The sequence below is a fragment of the Procambarus clarkii genome, chromosome 44 (assembly GCF_040958095.1).
Source record: "Procambarus clarkii isolate CNS0578487 chromosome 44, FALCON_Pclarkii_2.0, whole genome shotgun sequence".
In the NCBI taxonomy this organism is placed as follows: Eukaryota; Metazoa; Arthropoda; class Malacostraca; order Decapoda; family Cambaridae; genus Procambarus; species Procambarus clarkii.
In genome coordinates this window covers 20,306,243-20,323,162 of record NC_091193.1, presented here as the reverse complement: position 1 = coordinate 20,323,162, position 16,920 = coordinate 20,306,243, and the positions used below count along the sequence as shown (strand labels likewise).

The window sequence follows — 16,920 nt, the reverse complement described above, 5'->3', positions numbered from 1 at the left end:
AGGTGAGTACACACACACACACACACACACACACACACACAAACACACACACACACACAAACACACACACACATACACACACACACACACACACACACACACACACACACACACACACACACACACACACACACACACACACACACACACACACACACACAAGACAGATTTATTCCAACAATAAAGGAAAAAAGCAGGAGGGAATATAATAACCCATGGTTTAATAGACAGTGTCAGGAAGCAAAGGTGAGAAGCAGGAGGGAGTGGAGGAAGTACAGAAGACAAAGGACAGAGGACAACAGGATTAGATGTAACAGAGCTAGGAATGATTACATTAACATAAGACGAGTGTCGGAAAGAAATTATGAGAACGATATTGCAGTCAAAGCGAAAAAGCAACCAAAATTACTACATAGCCATATAAGAAGGAAGATGTCGGTAAATGACCAAGTGACAAGACTGAGGAAAACAGAAGGGGCATATACAGAAAGCGACAAGGAAATCTGCGAGGTACTGAATGCAAAATTCCATGGAGTGTTCACAACCGAGCCTGAGCAGCTCCCATTGTTAGAAGAGATTACCCAAGATGAAAGACTATCGGATATAGAGGTGACAGCAGAGGATGTAATGAAACAGTTGACAACACTGGATGCAAATAAAGCTGTTGGACCAGACAAAGTATCACCGTGGATACTCAAAGAGGCAGCGCAGGCTCTCAGCGTGCCTCTGGCAATGATCTTTAATGAGTCACTTATGTCGGGAGAATTGCCCAGTTGCTGGAAGGAGGCAAATGTCGTACCGATTTTCAAAAAGGGTGATAGGGAGGAGGCACTTAACTACAGACCCGTATCACTGACAAGCATCCCCTGCAAAATACTTGAAAGAATAATTAGGCTAAGACTTGTTGAGCACCTGGAGAGCATTGGGTTTGTAAACAAGCACCAACATGGGTTCTGGACAGGGAAATCATGCCTAACAAACCTTTTAGAATTCTATGATAAAGTAACAAGGATAAGGCAGGACAGAGAAGGCTGGGCAGACTGCATATTTCTTGACTGCCAAAAGGCCTTTGATACGGTACCGCACATGAGACTGCTATACAAACTTGAGAGGCAGGCAGGAGTAAGCGGAAAGGCCCTAGTATGGGTGAAGAACTACCTAACAGGAAGGAGCCAGAGGGTAATGGTAAGGGGCGAAAAGTCGGACTGGCGAACAGTAACAAGTGGAGTACCTCAAGGATCGGTGCTGGGACCAATCCTCTTTCTAATTTACGTAAATGATATGTTTACAGGAGTGGAATCATACATGTCAATGTTTGCAGATGACGCAAAATTAATGAGAAGAGTTGTGACAGACGAGGATTGTAGGATCCTCCAAGAGGACTTAAACAGGCTGCAGAGATGGCCAGGGAAATGGCTACTGGAGTTTAACACCAGTAAATGTAAAGTTATGGAAATGGGATCAGGTGACAGGAGACCAAAGGGACAGTACACAATGAAGGGGAACAGCCTACCTGTAACGATTCGAGAAAGAGACCTGGGAGTGGATGTGACACCTAATCTAACTCCTGAGGCACATATAAATAGGATAACGACAGCAGCGTACTCTACACTGGCGAAAATTAGAACTTCATTCAGAAACCTAAATGAGGAAGCTTTTAGGGCGCTTTACACTGCCTACGTGAGACCCGTCTTAGAGTATGCCGCGCCATCATGGAGCCCCCACCTGAAGAAACACATAAAGAAACTGGAGAAGGTTCAGAGGTTTGCGACGAGGCTTGTCCCAGAGCTACGAGGGATGGGATATGAAGAGCGGCTGAAGGAACTGAACCTTACGACACTAGAGAAAAGAAGGGAGAGAGGAGATATGATAGGGACATATAAAATACTCAGGGGAATTGACAAAGTGGAAATAGATGAAATGTTCACACGTAATAATAACAGAACGAGGGGACATGGGTGGAAACTGGAAACTCAGATGAGTCACAGAGATGTTAGGAAGTTTTCTTTTAGCGTGAGAGTAGTAGAAAAATGGAATGCACTTGGGGAACAGGTTGTGGAAGCAAATACTATTCATACTTTTAAAACTAGGTATGATAGGGAAATGGGACAGGAGTCATTGCTGTAAACAACCGATAGCTAGAAAGGCGGGATCCAAGAGTCAATGCTCGATCCTGCAAGCACATATAGGTGAGTACATATAGGTGAGTACACACACACACACATAAACATATGCAAACACAGACAACAGCGCCACCACAAGGTACTCCCCAAGGCCCACCACACCACTCCCACAACTCCCCACAACTCCCCACCACCCAGCCATTACCGTCCACCCTCAAACTCTCTATCCCTTCCCTCCCCCTCCCTCCTCCCTCCTCCTGTCACGTACCCCCATCTCACCTGTCCCACGTCATTGCCGTCCAGCGCTGAGGGACAAAAATGACCCCCTGTCCCAGACGTCCCCTTCCACAGGCAATGGAAACCTGTCACTTCAACTCACTGCAAAGCTAGAACTATTCCTTCGTAAATCAACATAAAAGTATCATTTATAACCATAAATTACTTGTTTATTTGAAATGCAATATTTGTATTTGTAATCAAAATGTCCCCTATTATTATAATGAGAACTATTATATATAATATATATGTAATTTGAGATAAAGATTTAGTGTATTTGAAACATGAAATGTTTATAGCAGCGCCCCCTGGGAGGCAGGTCACGAGGCTGGCGGCCCTGGTGTGGTGTTGGGCTTAAGACGTTAGTGACCTCTACAAGGTCATTAAGGTCACCACAACATCTTACTCAACAACCACCAACTATACTTTACATATATATATTCTGTTATAAGGAATTTGAGGTTCATATAAACATTAATCTTTATTTTTTGTATTTTATTTCAGAATATTGCAATATTTTTTATTTGCAATTTTTTTCTCTTGAAATGTAAAAAAATGTTAGATGAAAAGAAATTGTTGATATAACTGGTATTTGTCTTCGTAACAATTTGTAACAATCAAATTATTACAGCCATCAGACAGTTATATAAAAAGTGAACTTTTGAGTGTTCAACAGTATTGAGCGAGATCTCTTTTACTTGGTACTTGGTAATTTCAATGACCAAATAGGCATCCAGTATCAAGATATTCTGGCGAGGAGGAGTGGTGTGTAATATATGCGAAACGTGACGTCAAAAGTTTGCCCAGTATTTGTCAACAAACCAGTACACAACCTTGGTTAGCGCCTAGTTTCAGACATCGACAATGATAGACTCCAGACTGGTAGGCTGTGTAACAGACTCCAGTTATTACACAAAATATGTCTGGGTATACTCATACCCGCCCACAAAAACTTACAAATATGGCTCACATTGTCCAAGTTGATGTGAGTAATTTCGATCACTGCGGTGAGAATGCAGAAGTATTAAGCGAAATATAAGCTATATATATATTGACACATTATCCATTAAGCTATCAGAGGGATCGTAGACAGAACTATTACACAAATGTGACAATTTAGCGGGCCTAATTTCGATTATCTGATAGCCTAGAAATTCAAACTGCTTGGAGACTACCCAATACCTGTTATTACCCAAGGGGTTAAGGTCTGTTAACCTCTACACAGTTATTAAGGCCATCAAAGCGACTTACTGACCGACCATCACGCGTATTTAGGACTGAATATAACCAAAGACTAAGGCAAGCTAAGTATATATATGCACCGAGTAGCGAGGTCCGTCCTAGATGCACATAGTATCCCCATACTCCCCCAACTTTTCTCAAAAATCTTACAGTATTACGACTTATAAAGAGGACAAATTTTTATAATATATCACAATTTAAAGGAAACAATTTTTGTTTACCTGTGACCTATAATTATTTAATTTATTTTAAGTCATTAACTATAAAAAATAATTAAAGGTTAAATGCAATATAAAATTCAATTTCCTAAGTTTTGATATAGTATAGAAAATCCCATTTTCTAACAAGTGGTGTGAGCGTCTGGGCGGGGGGGGGGGGGGGGGACTATCCTAACCCGGGCAGTTAGACCGTCGCCGGTGACTGACGATTGTATTCAATATATTCACAGCATTACCCCCTTCTATTCTATTCTATTCTATAATATGATTCTATTCAATATATTCAGAGAGTTGCATTACCCCCTTCGTGGTTTATCAAGAAAATGCATTTTTCCGGTAGAACATCCTTCCTTCAGCCTAGCTTCCAACTAATCAAGTTTTAGTCAATGATTGATTTATTTATTTATTTATTTATTTATTTATTTATTTATATACAAGAAGGTACATTGGGATTGTGAGGGTACATAGCATAGTAATTACATTCTTGTAAAGCCACTAGTACGCGCAGCGTTTCGGGCAATTTAGGCAACCTTTTAATGAAGAATGTAATGACTTAAGGCGTCCATGTCATAACATGGACGCAAATGTTACAACACAAACTCCTGAACCAAATTAATTACGGGCTCACCATAGCCCGTGCTGCTTGGAACTTTTTGTTCCAGGTAGCGAATCTTAAACAACAACAACAACCAAATTAATGAGCAAGATTTCTTTGATGTGAAAGAAAACGAACGTTGCATGGATTTTAGTTATTGCAAATTATTGTTTTTAGAACAATTACTATGTAATAAGACAAATAGCAGAGTGAAACATATTTATATTTCACCATTACCAAAGGATAATCAAATTTTATCAATTTGCTCAAGTCAACGGAAAAACTTATCAGAACCCCCCTTAGTCCGTTCCTCTCATCAGGCTAGGCTCGTTAAAGCGGTGGCCCACCCCAAAGACACAGTCATAAAAGTTAACGAATTGTGCATTAGAAACACAAATCTTCATATAAATGAATATTGTTATATATATTAGAGTCCTATGTATAGTTAGGCATAAGTTAGTTTAGGTCAGGTATTTAGGCTCTCTCTTGGTGATTATTGGCATTGAAGTAATTGGCATTGAATCTAGTAGTAAATACTTATCAACTTTGACACAACTTTGACACGTAGGTCCATCTCCCCCCCACCCACCCCACCCATTAACCCCCCCCCCCCCACAATACGACCCCCAACCCCCCCCCCCCCCTTCTCCACCACCCCTACCCCCTTTCCCATTAATAACATCCACCCTCGCCTTGATCTCTAACCTACATGATATAACACATATTGAGAACAGCTTTACCGTCACGTGCTCCAGGAGCACTAATGAAGTACGGCGCCTAGATATTATGAACACAATTGAAATAATTGGAAAATTGTGAGCGTATTTGAGAGGCTTCTCCCGCCATGGGCAATTAATAACCTCTCCCACCCAATTGGTTGCCATGGAGACGCATACAGAGTTTCTATGCTCTTGAATTTTTTGGTTCTGATACTATTTGAACTAAAACGCTAATATATTACTTCAAACGCTAATTGTTAAAAGTTTCAGTAGTTTTTGTGTTTGCTGAATGTTGGACGCTTTATATTTCGCGTCTAGACATAGGACGAGGCTGCCAACATCGTTGACAGCCTCGTCCAGATAGTAATGGTTACAGAAGGAAACTGTCAACGTTGTTATGGTTACAGGAGGAAACTGTCAGCATTATTATAGTTACAGGAGGAAGCTGTCAACATTATTATAGTTACAGGAAGGAAGCCGAGGTTACAGGAAGAAAGCCGAGGTTACAGGAAGGAAGCCGAGGTTACAGGAAGGAAGCCGAGGTTACAGGAAGGAAGCCGAGGTTACAGGAAGGAAGCCGAGGTTACAGGAAGGAAGCCGAGGTTACAGGAAGGAAGCCGAGGTTACAGGAAGAAAGCCGAGGTTACAGGAAGGAAGCCGAGGTTACAGGAAGGAAGCCGAGGTTACAGGAAGGAAGCCGAGGTTACAGGAAGCAAGCCGAGGTTACAGGAGGAAGCCGAGGTTACAGGAAGAATGCCGAGGTTACAGGAAGGAAGCCGAGGTTTCAGGAAGAAAGCCGAGGTTACAGGAAGGAGCCGAGGTTACAGGAAGGAAGCCGAGGTTATAGGAAGAAAGCCGAGGTTACAGAAGGAAGCCGAGGTTACAGGAAGGAAACCGAGGTTACAGAAGGACGCCGAGGTTACAGGAAGGAAGCCGAGGTTACAGGAAGAAAGCCGAGGTTACAGGAAGGAGCCGAGGTTACAGGAAGGAAGCCGAGGTTATAGGAAGAAAGCCGAGGTTACAGAAGGAAGCCGAGGTTACAGGAAGGAAACCGAGGTTACAGAAGGACGCCGAGGTTACAGGAAGGAAGCCGAGGTTATAGGAAGAAAGCCGAGGTTACAGAAGGAAGCCGAGGTTACAGGAAGGAAACCGAGGTTACAGGAGGACGCCGAGGTTACAGGAAGGAAGCCGAGGTTACAGGAAGGAGCTGCCAACTCGTACAAAGGCATGATGCTTCCACACACTAGTGCCGGTCACAACCTGCTCCCAAACACATCATTTGCTCCGGGTAAGGAAACTCTGTGTCGAAATATCATGAAAACACTGCTTTTGCAGCCTATAATTTGTTAATGTAAATTCATAGGAATAAGTTGAGGCTGCGGAGGTTTGTAGAGAGTGCTGAGCATCGTGATAAGACTGGCCCCCGGCTGATGGAATACTAACATTACTGAAAGAAGTTATTACAACTACGTTGTATTGTAGGATATTGTGGGTTCTTATTTCTATGGTACGGAAGGTCTTTCTCTCTCTCTCTCTCTCTCTCTCTCTCTCTCTCTCTCTCTCTCTCTCTCTCTCTCTCTCTCTCTCTCTCTCTCTCTCTCTCTCTCTCTCTCTCTCTCTCTCTGGTCGAGGACCGGGCCGCGGGGACCCTAATCCCCGAAATCATCTCAAGATAACCTCAAGCTGATATATTAGGTTAGGCTGTTTTAGGATGGGTTGGGTTTGATTAGGTTGCGTAAGGATAGGCTTGGACAAAGTAAGTTAACGCGCGTTGATGAACCGTCTTATGTACAGAGTGACTTGAATCCTGTCACACACACAGGATGACCGGGTCCTCTTTATTCTCCCCAGTATATAGGGAATGACAGACTAAGCAACACATGTTGCAATACAGTAGTGTCTTTTATATGTTATATAGTCATAACTTCCATGGCTATATAACATAGTTCTCTGTTATATAGTGATGCCTTTCGAACCCCCGCCCCCCCTCCCCCAGAGCGAGGGACTGTGGCTCTTATCAGTCTCATTGTGACATATGAGGAAGGATTCCAGCAGCAACTAACTGCTGCTCAACTGGAACTTTTAGCATTCCCTGAGCTGTCACTCACGCATGTCTAGTTGTCTTGAGGTGTGTGATTCCGAGTACCTAGAGCATAGTTTCGAGCCCTCATCACAGCTCCTATGGATTTTCTCATATGATTCATCACATTAATGGGTTTTCTCTACGTATTATTATTATTATTATTATTATTATTATTATTATTATTATTATCATTATTATTATTATTATTATTTCGTGTGTATGCCATAGGAACCCCCCATAGGAACGGGGTCCCCGCCCCAGACACTCCTAAACAATCCACCACAATCCAGACAATCCAACTCTCCCCCTTACTAGGGGGGTTGGGGGTTGGGGGGGGGGGGTTGTGGCAGGAGGCTGGTGTTACTTCGCCTCATATTGCTCCCTGCTCAAATTTACTGCGCCTCTGGGAACAGTATTTGCCATTTACGATCCATGTGTTCAGTGTATTAAAAGAGGAATTACGGCAGGTTTCAGGGTAGCGGTGCTAAGGCTGTAACAGCCCGCCCCTCTCCTCTCTTGACACACACACACACACGCCCCTCTCTCACACACCCACCTGGCTCTCTCACACACCCCTACCTGGCCCTCAGAACCTTGTGCTGTGCCCTCTTCCTGTGCGGGGTCCAAGCCTCTGGCTGGCCCACTAGGTGTTATGCGTTTCTCGTCTCTTTACTCAGTTGGTGTGGGAGTATTTAGGACTCGTATGATCCCTTCAGTAAGATCATGTCCAACCCCGCAGCTCTTGATGTTGTATCTCATGTGTTGTGGTCACTGTACATATTCTGCATTGCTCCATGTATAATTATTTGCTTAATCTGTGTTAAACTGTATTATATAAATGTCTACATTTCTTCTCCGAGTTGCAAGTTTTGCAGCTTTATGTGCAATGTCATTCCCTAGTATTCCTACATGACTTGGCACCCAGTTGATAAGTACCGGACGAGCCGAACGTCTTGAGTGTTCACATTAATGCGATGACATTTGTGATCAGATGGATGTGCTGACACGTACGTGTTCTTGTTGCAACGTTTCACTGCCAGTTCTCCACTCTGTATGACAACATGTCGTCAGTGTCCAGCAAGAGCGTTTTCCAAAACCTTCTGAATGGCTACCATCACCGTTTGTAAAGTTGAGCACACAGGTTCGAGTCTCCAACTGACTACAGAATTTCCTGCCTTAACTCCAGTTCCGGATTCTTCTCCCCGATGGTCTACCATACTACAGTGCTTCGCATCACCAAAACCCCCCCCCCCTCCCCCCACTACTGTGCCTACCATCACTTCTCATACTGGGGGGAATGAACACTATGGGCGCGTCCACTTAATTCCTCCCAGGCATTTATTGTACTCTTTAATTTTGTAGCTTCCCCTCTCCTGCTCCTCCCCTCTCCTGCTCCCCCCTCTCTTGCTCCCCCTCTCTTGCTCCTCCCCTCTCCTGCTCCCTCTCTCTCTTGCTCCTCCTTCTGCTTCCCTTCTTCTCACTACTCCCCCCCCCCCTCTCCCTCCTCCTCTTCATCAGCCTGCCCTTATCAGCGAGAGCGCTCTTTCACTATACACTATATTTTTTCCTCTTGCAAATATAATTTTTCTTGTCATGTCTAATTATAATGTTGATCATTGTGAGTAACATGTGCTTCTTAGGTCAACATGTTGTGTAAGACCATACAAGTGTTGACCTTGGGAGACATGAGGGGCGTCGCCAGGGGCAGGCACTCCTCCCACCACCACATACATGCTCCACTTAGGCCTATATATATATTTGTAGGTGGCTGATACATTTAGAGTGTTGCGATGCGATCACGGGGTTGCAGCCCATCCTCTGGTTATCTTCGTGTCATCCACCGGTCAACCCGAAAGACGCATTCATCAATTTTCAGCCCGTCTGTATATACAGAGAGCCAAAGTCCATTCCATGCACCCGCCAAACCCCAGCTGTTTATGAATGAAAACGGTTTACACACGACTCTCAACCCGTCCTCGACTCTCAACTGATGACGTTCGAACACTTCCGGAACAAGTGATTCACTGACGAATTTTATTCGAACCACAACGCTGCAAATGCTTCACCCACGTACTACAAATACAAATAATCGCCAACAGAATCTAATCAACCAAACTAACAAGTGCCTAAATATGTACAATATGCTAATAAAAATAATATTAATTTATATTTGATAAAATTCCTGTTTTGAATGAACAGATTGATAAAATTAATGAATGCGTCTTTTGGGGTCGACCGCAGGATGGAATTGACTTGGTCCAAGGACGCGATCCGTCCTCAGTAACGTCTTGGCTTTTTCTCTTGATAGTTGCCTTCCCCCTCACCTCTCATGACCATACATTAAGAGAACATTCATCCGACAAAATTTACGGGCTATTCATGCCCGTGCCACCTCTTGGGTGGCTTAATCTTCATCAATCAACCGACAAAATACTTTTAATACAGTCTAGATGATATAGGAGAGTATAACCAATCAGCGAGACGGAACACGCAAATCACGTGGCCAAGAGCACCAATGAACGTGCTTCTCGTGCGTTGAGTTGTGTGTGTGGGAAACAAAGCAGGAGTATATATACCCAGCAACACAATTCACCTGGTTAAGAGTTAAGGGAGGTGATGGAGTGTGGGTGGGTGTAGCGGGTCGTTACGCCTCTGCCACAAGTGAGCGTGGAGTGTGTTGGCGAGTAATGATGGTGAAGTCTGGTGATTAATGTCAGACAGGGAATGGTGGCGGTGGCGTGGAGCACCAGTGAGACACAACCACCACTCGCTAACTACCACTACCACCACTACCACCACTACCACCACTACGCTCTCTTTCATCTTCTTGTCCTCCCTCTCTCATCTTATCCTCGGGCTGTGTTGCTGGCTTACGTGTAGTCTTAATTCCTTCTTCTGTATAGCAGTCATTTTCTCCTATGTAATCTTTACTTTGTTCTACGTAACCTTTATTTTGCCACACACCGTCATTGTTAGACTAACCAAGAGGCTGGACGCTACTGTGCCTCAACAGTTCTGAACTACAGTTAACATTAAGTATTTTAAAATCACAAGAGAATATTTTCTACAATTGAAAGTCTGCCCTTCAAGTCTCCTCACAGCCTCAGGTACAAGACAGCAAGGACTCCATATTATTCAGAAATCACGTGCTCCCATCACAGGGTAAAGGGTTCAGGATCTCTTGTGGTGATACCATGTTCATACCATATTATTTACCTGTGTTCTTATCTTTTTATGTAATATCAAGTCTTGACAAAGAACTGTGGAAGAGTTAATATAAAGCTCGAGCTGTAAACAGTTTGCATTAACCCACACACCCGAGCTGTAAACAGTTTACAATAAATCAAACACTCGAGCTATTTTCCTCTTATAAACTTTGTGGGGACATTCTAAACTTGATAATGGATTTTCACTCACTTAAATGCTTTGTTAAGAGAACGTAATATTTTGAGTAGAAGCAGTTTACATTAATGGAATGAATTTTGACAGTAAAGCCATGGAAAGATTAGTGTTACTGGTATGTCGCGCATTGTTGGTTCTTACAAGGTTCCCTGCTGAAGTGGGGGATGCTTTTGTCCTTGTCTTCCCGCTTCCCCTTCAACGAAGACTTGTGCTTCACCTCGTCAACGCACACTCCGGGGGGGATGTGACAGCGTAGGTTTGTGTGTGTGAACTTTCATCAGTAGTATTAGGCATCCAGTAAGATCCTCAAAACAGATGGATGTACTTGGATTACATTTGGAGGGATGAGCGGACGTGTGAGTGTCACAACAACAAGGGGGTCAGAGTGGGTGACGCACAGCCCTGGACGCTGCTCCCTGGTGGGTGGGGCCGCCCGCCTGCGTCTCTCTCTCGCCTGGTCAACAAAATATATACTGCTTATCCAACATTTTCGTTTAACATTCCAAAATTGTTTACAAATGTTCTCTCTCTCTCTCGCTGTCTCGCTCTCTCTCTCTCTTGCTCGCTCGCTCTCTCTCTCTCTCTCTCTCTCTCTCTCTCTCTCTCTCTCTCTCTCTCTCTCTCTCTCTCTCTCTCTCTCTCTCTCTCTCTCTCTCTCTCTCTCTCTCTCTCTCTCCCTCGTCAGTAATGGCAGCATCAAGGATGTCGTATTTTTCAGGTGTGTGAGCAGTTAACGGTGGGCAGGTGGGACAGCCTCTCGTCACAACCATATTTTTTGTTGTTTTAACTTTAAAGTAATATAATGTTCCCGTGATGGTTCCTGGGGCGACCCGGTGGGACACGACTATGACAGACAACACAATCATATCACCTGGCAATCATAACAAATACACAAAACATACATACATACATACATACATACATACATACATACATACATACATACATACATACATACATACATACATACACCTGTTGATTGACAGTTGAGAGGCGGGCGGAAAGAGCAGAGCTCATGCCCCGCAAGCACAACTAGGTGAGTACATGTCTACAACCCATCCTCCGGTCTAGATAGTACTTTGTGTAACTATGTGCACCATAGTACAAACATTGACGTACTAAACAATTAGTACAATTTTATACTATTTATAGTCCGAAAAAATTAAGCTAAAAACAAATTTTCTTTTAGGCCTAGTATAGCACACACATATACTATATTAGGCTTCAGATAGCGTGTATTAGATGAACAAATCCCCAAAGGCCGTGATGAGGGTTCGAACCTTTGCCCGGGATATTCCCAGATACGCCTTAGTCAACTGTGCCACGACATGGTTAGAAGAACCTAACCTAACCAGTGCCTAAATATGTACAAATATGGTAATATTCAATACTATTAATTTATGTGTGAGAAAATTCCTGTTTTGAATGAACAGCATGTACAAATTTATGAATGCGTCTTTGGGGTCGACCGCTGGATGGAATGGACTTGGCCTAGGGACGGGTTGGATAAATTAGATGGATTTATTTAGGTTCGTACGCTTATCTGTTAGGAAAAGTTAATTTTAATTAGACTTGTCAGAGCGTGAGTACCGTCTTTGCAGAGATCATCTGTTATACATTTAATTAAAAGAAAACCTCGTTCGTAATGCAGAGTGAAATACTGAGGCGCCATTACTGTACCTTCGAGTGCGGTCAAGATTGATTGACAAAGATTAAGCCACCCAAGAGATGGCACGGGCATGAATAGCCCGTAAGAGTGCGGTAAAGATTGATGAAGATTAAGCCACCCAAAAGGTGGCACGGGCATGAATAGCCCGTAAGTGGTGGCCCTTTTAAGCCATTACCAGTATCAAGAGCTGATACTGGAGATCTGTGGAGGTGCGACTGCACCCTGCGTGACGGGAGATGTCTCCCGGTGATGAGACCAGTGCGGTAAAGTATGTGTCTCTGTTATATAGGGAAGGTGTCGGCGGGGGGTGAGAGGCGCTCATTAAGTGAACGGCGTTATTCTTTTGTTGTAATGTTTGGTGATCACTCAACCCCTCCAGGTGATCATTGGAATGTTGAAATATATTCTACACACAAACACATTCTAATCAGCATTGCTTGAGTATTAATTTCCCCCCGCGGATCATTTGCAAATATGATTAATATTTAATAATCTTGTAGCGACTTTTCGATTGATTGATTGATGAAGATTAAGCCACCCAAAAGGTGGCACGGGCATGAATAGCCCGTAAGTGGTGGCCCTTTTGAGCCATTACCAGTATTAATAGATGATACTGGAGATCTGTGGAGGTGCAACTGCACCCTGCGTGACGGGAGATGTCTCCCGTGGCGGCTTTTCAACACTAAAAAGAGTTATATACATGCCAGATAACATACACAGAACGCCAAGTATTGTTCTCGTTATTTATAGAACATAATAACATCTAGTCACCTTATTTATCTTGAAATAAACTCTTAGAGTGTTGATTATAAGAAAACCATTCAACGATAAACATAAAACTGGTTTGTTTTTTCTTACAAGGGAAGATCTTTCCCTTGAGAAGATCAGTTTACTCTCGTTGATTGGCCGTGTCCAGAGGTGTCCCGCGAGGTGTTAGCACGGGGCGGGTGGTAGTGGTAGCGGGGCGGGTGGTAGTGGAGCAGTGCGTTGTTAGTGTAGTTGAGAGTCCGGGGTATTAGTGTGGGGTGGAATGCTGCCTCACCGGTGTATGTTGATACAACATAACTTACTCCCCACATTCAACAACATCCAGACTACTGAACACTCTTGACAATCAACTGGACCTCCAACAGCATCGATATTACCTGCAAGGATCCTTGGTCCTACCACACCCTACTCAACTCGGGTAGACAACATGTATGTATGTATGTATGTATGTATGTATGTATGTATGTATGTATGTATGTATGTATGTATGTATGTGAGGAGCAAAGAGGAGCTTTGCAATCCATTGTCTTCAATATTTAATAAAACATTAGTCAGAGTGCCAGAGTCGTGGAAGGTTGCTAATGTGGTACCAATTTTCAAGAAAGGAGGTAGATCACTTGCGCCAAACTATCCGCCAATTAGCTTAACGTCTATTGTGGGAAAGTTACTTGAATCGATAATTGCAAATACCATTCGTCTTCATCTTGAAAAACATAGATTAATAAATGATTCACAACTTGGTTTTACTAATGGCCGTTTATGTTTAGCAAATTTGCTATCATTTTATTCCAGCATAGTTGAGGCAGTTGATAGTGGTAAGGTTTGTGATGTTGTGTACCTTGACTTTACCAAAGCTTTTGATACAGTGCCACATGAAAGACTGATTAAAAAGTTAGAGGCTCACGGTATTGGGGGTGTTATATTAAGTATGTTGGATTGTTGGATTAGAAGTTGGATTAGGGCATGGCTATACCAAAGGAAATAGAGAGTTAGTATAAATGAAGTTAAGTCAGAGTGGGATAATGTTGTAAGTGGAGTGCCTCAAGGCTCTGTGGTGGGACCTCTGTTATTCATAATATAAATGATTTAGATTTAGGCTTGTCCAGCATTATTTGCAAATTTGCCAACGATACGGAAATCGAGAGGGAAATAAACATGGAAAAAGACTCACTATCACTTCAAGGCGATCTAAATAGGGTTTTGAAATGGTCAAAAGATTGGCAGATGCAGTTTAATGCTGACAAATGTAAGGTTTTGAGGCTAGGTAATGATGATAGAGTTACAAGTTACGAGCTAGATGGTGTTGAGATTGCGAAGTCGGATTGCGAAAGGGATCTGGGAGTTAATGATTAGTATGAATTTAAAGCCAAAAATGAAATGCAAAAATTAAAAATGTTTGTAATACGGCAAATAGGACACTGAGATTTATTTCTCGAAGCGTTAATAATAAAACACCTGGTGTTATTCTTCAGCTATATCTTGCTCTGGTTAGGCCCCGTTTAGATTAAGCAGTTCAGTTTTGGTCGCCGTAATTTAGAATGGATTCACTGGAACACGTCCAACGTAGAATGACTGTTAATCCCGCAAATTAGAAACCTGTCATATGAAGAGAGATTGACAAAGCTTAAATTAATTTACAGTCTCCGTGGTGTAGTGGTAAGACACTCGCCTGGCGTTCCGCGAGCGCTATGTCATGGGTTCGTATCCTGGCCGGGGAGGATTTACTGGGCGCAATTCCTTAACTGTAGCCTCTGTTTAACGCAACAGTAAAATGTGTACTTGGATGAAAAAACGATTCTTCGCGGCAGGGGATCGTATTCCAGGGACCGTAGGATTAAGGACATGCCCGAAACGCTACGCGTACTAGTGGCTGTACAAGAATGTAACAACTCTTGTATATATCTCAAAAAAAAAAAAAAAAAAAAAAAAAAAAATCATTGTATCGGGGTGACAGGAAGCCGGAGTGTATTCTTACAGTTTGGCTTTTATGGGGGGTTCCCCCCCCCCCCCCCAGGCCGAGTTACTGACCCCGCCCAGGATGTGACCCCACAACAAGCTGACTCGTCGCCCCTAAATCAATAACAACAACAAGCTGACTAACTCCTGAGTATCTACTCACTACTAGGCGAACAGAGGCATTAGGTGAAAGGAAGTGTGCCCAACCATTTCTGTCCAGCCCGGGTTTCGAACCCTGAATTCTCGATTGTGCGTCGAGAACGTTGCCGACTGTACTACCGGAACTAGAGAATTTACATACTCTAGAAAGGCGAAGACTTATGGGTGACATAATAGAGGTGTACAAGTGCACGAATAATATTCCCCTTAACAAAGAGGATAATAATAGGGTATTAAAAGTATCAACACAAAATAGAACACGAAACATTGGGTGTACATTGAATAAGTTTAGATTAAGGAAAGACATGGGTAAATACTGGTTCGGTAACAGGGTTGTTGATTTGTGGGACCAATTACCGCGTAACACAATAGAAGTAGGAGCCCTTGATTATTTCAAGCGTAGGTTAGACATATATATGAATGAGATTGGGGGGATATAAATAGGAGCTGCCTCGTATGGGCCAATAGACCTTCCGTTATCTTGAGATGATTTCGGGGCTTAGCGTCTCCGCGGCCCGGTCCTCGACCAGGCCTTCTTTTTGTTACACACCCCCAGGAAGCAGCCCGTAGCAGCTGTCTAACTCCCAGGTACCTATTTACTGCTAGGTAATAGGAGCATCGGGGTGAAAGAAACTGCCCATGTTTCCGCCTCCACCGGAACCTCAGGACTATGAATCCGAAGCGCTGTCCACTCAGCTGTCAGCCCCCCCTGACAGGGGGGAGAGGGGATTGTAACTGGCCTTCTGCAGTCATATTCATTCTTATATTCTCATCAAACATAGGCAACTTGGGAATACTAAATATTTATCTTGAACAATTCTGTAAAAAAAAATCTTTCGCGATTGATTTACTGCAATAGAGAGGTATTCCAGCCCACGTTTGTTGGATATAGTAGTAATTGTAGGGATTGCGAGCAGTGATCTCCCAATCCTAAGAGTCTGCCAGCACAAAGCAGGTGGATTGGGTCCGGCGAGAACGCCAAGGCAAATTCCCTGCCCTGAGGAGATTTCCCTAAGCCTGCATCTTTCCCCACCAAGATGCTTCCTTATTGAAAACGGTCCTTCAGTGCAAGCCAGACGATTTAGTTTCCTTCTTTTTCAATTGATCTCCAACGAAATTATTTTGCAGAATAAATAAAATTTATTCAAATTGCAGTTATACTTAGAAGTAATTTTATCTGAACACTGTGCTAGATATATGTCCTAAATGGTTAATACACTCCTACTTCAAATGGAACATTTCGGTGGAATTTATTTTTTTATTTTTAGGGTGAATATAGAGGTGTGCCGATATCAATACTGCATTATTATTCGACACTCCAATACCGATAGTTATTAATTTTGTATATGTTAGAACTTATCAAGACAAGAATGCTTCTTATGATCTCATGGTTTGTACACAATGACAGTAAAATAGTACCCAATAACTTAACATGATCACAACCATTCCTACAACGCCTACCAATTGAAACTGTTAAATGAAGTCCCCAGCAGTACACACAGAAATCACAATTGCGTGATGCATCAAATGAACAAATCCACAAGTAAGTTCAGTAGAACTTCGGTTTCATCTCCTTTCGACCATGTCGTAGCTCAGTCGATTAAGGCAGCGTCTGGGATGCTCTCGGACGCAGGTTCGATTCCTCGTTACGGTCCTTGTGGATTTGTTCCCCAGCAGAAAATTATTGATTAGTAACAATCAAATAAAATT

The 16,920-nt window shown here is 43.0% G+C and overlaps 2 protein-coding genes across 4 annotated transcripts in view; both read left to right on the top strand.

Annotated features, from left to right (window-relative positions):
• Positions 1 to 16,920, top strand: part of LOC123745291 (short/branched chain specific acyl-CoA dehydrogenase, mitochondrial) — a 150,013-nt gene that overhangs the window by 106,495 nt on the left and 26,598 nt on the right. The gene's annotated exons all lie outside the window — the stretch shown is intronic.
• Positions 3,361 to 6,523, top strand: LOC138350165 (octapeptide-repeat protein T2-like). Its single transcript, XM_069300491.1, has 2 exons — positions 3,361 to 3,384; positions 5,612 to 6,523. Exons 1-2 carry the CDS (start codon positions 3,361 to 3,363, stop codon positions 6,521 to 6,523), a joined length of 936 nt encoding a protein of 311 aa, XP_069156592.1.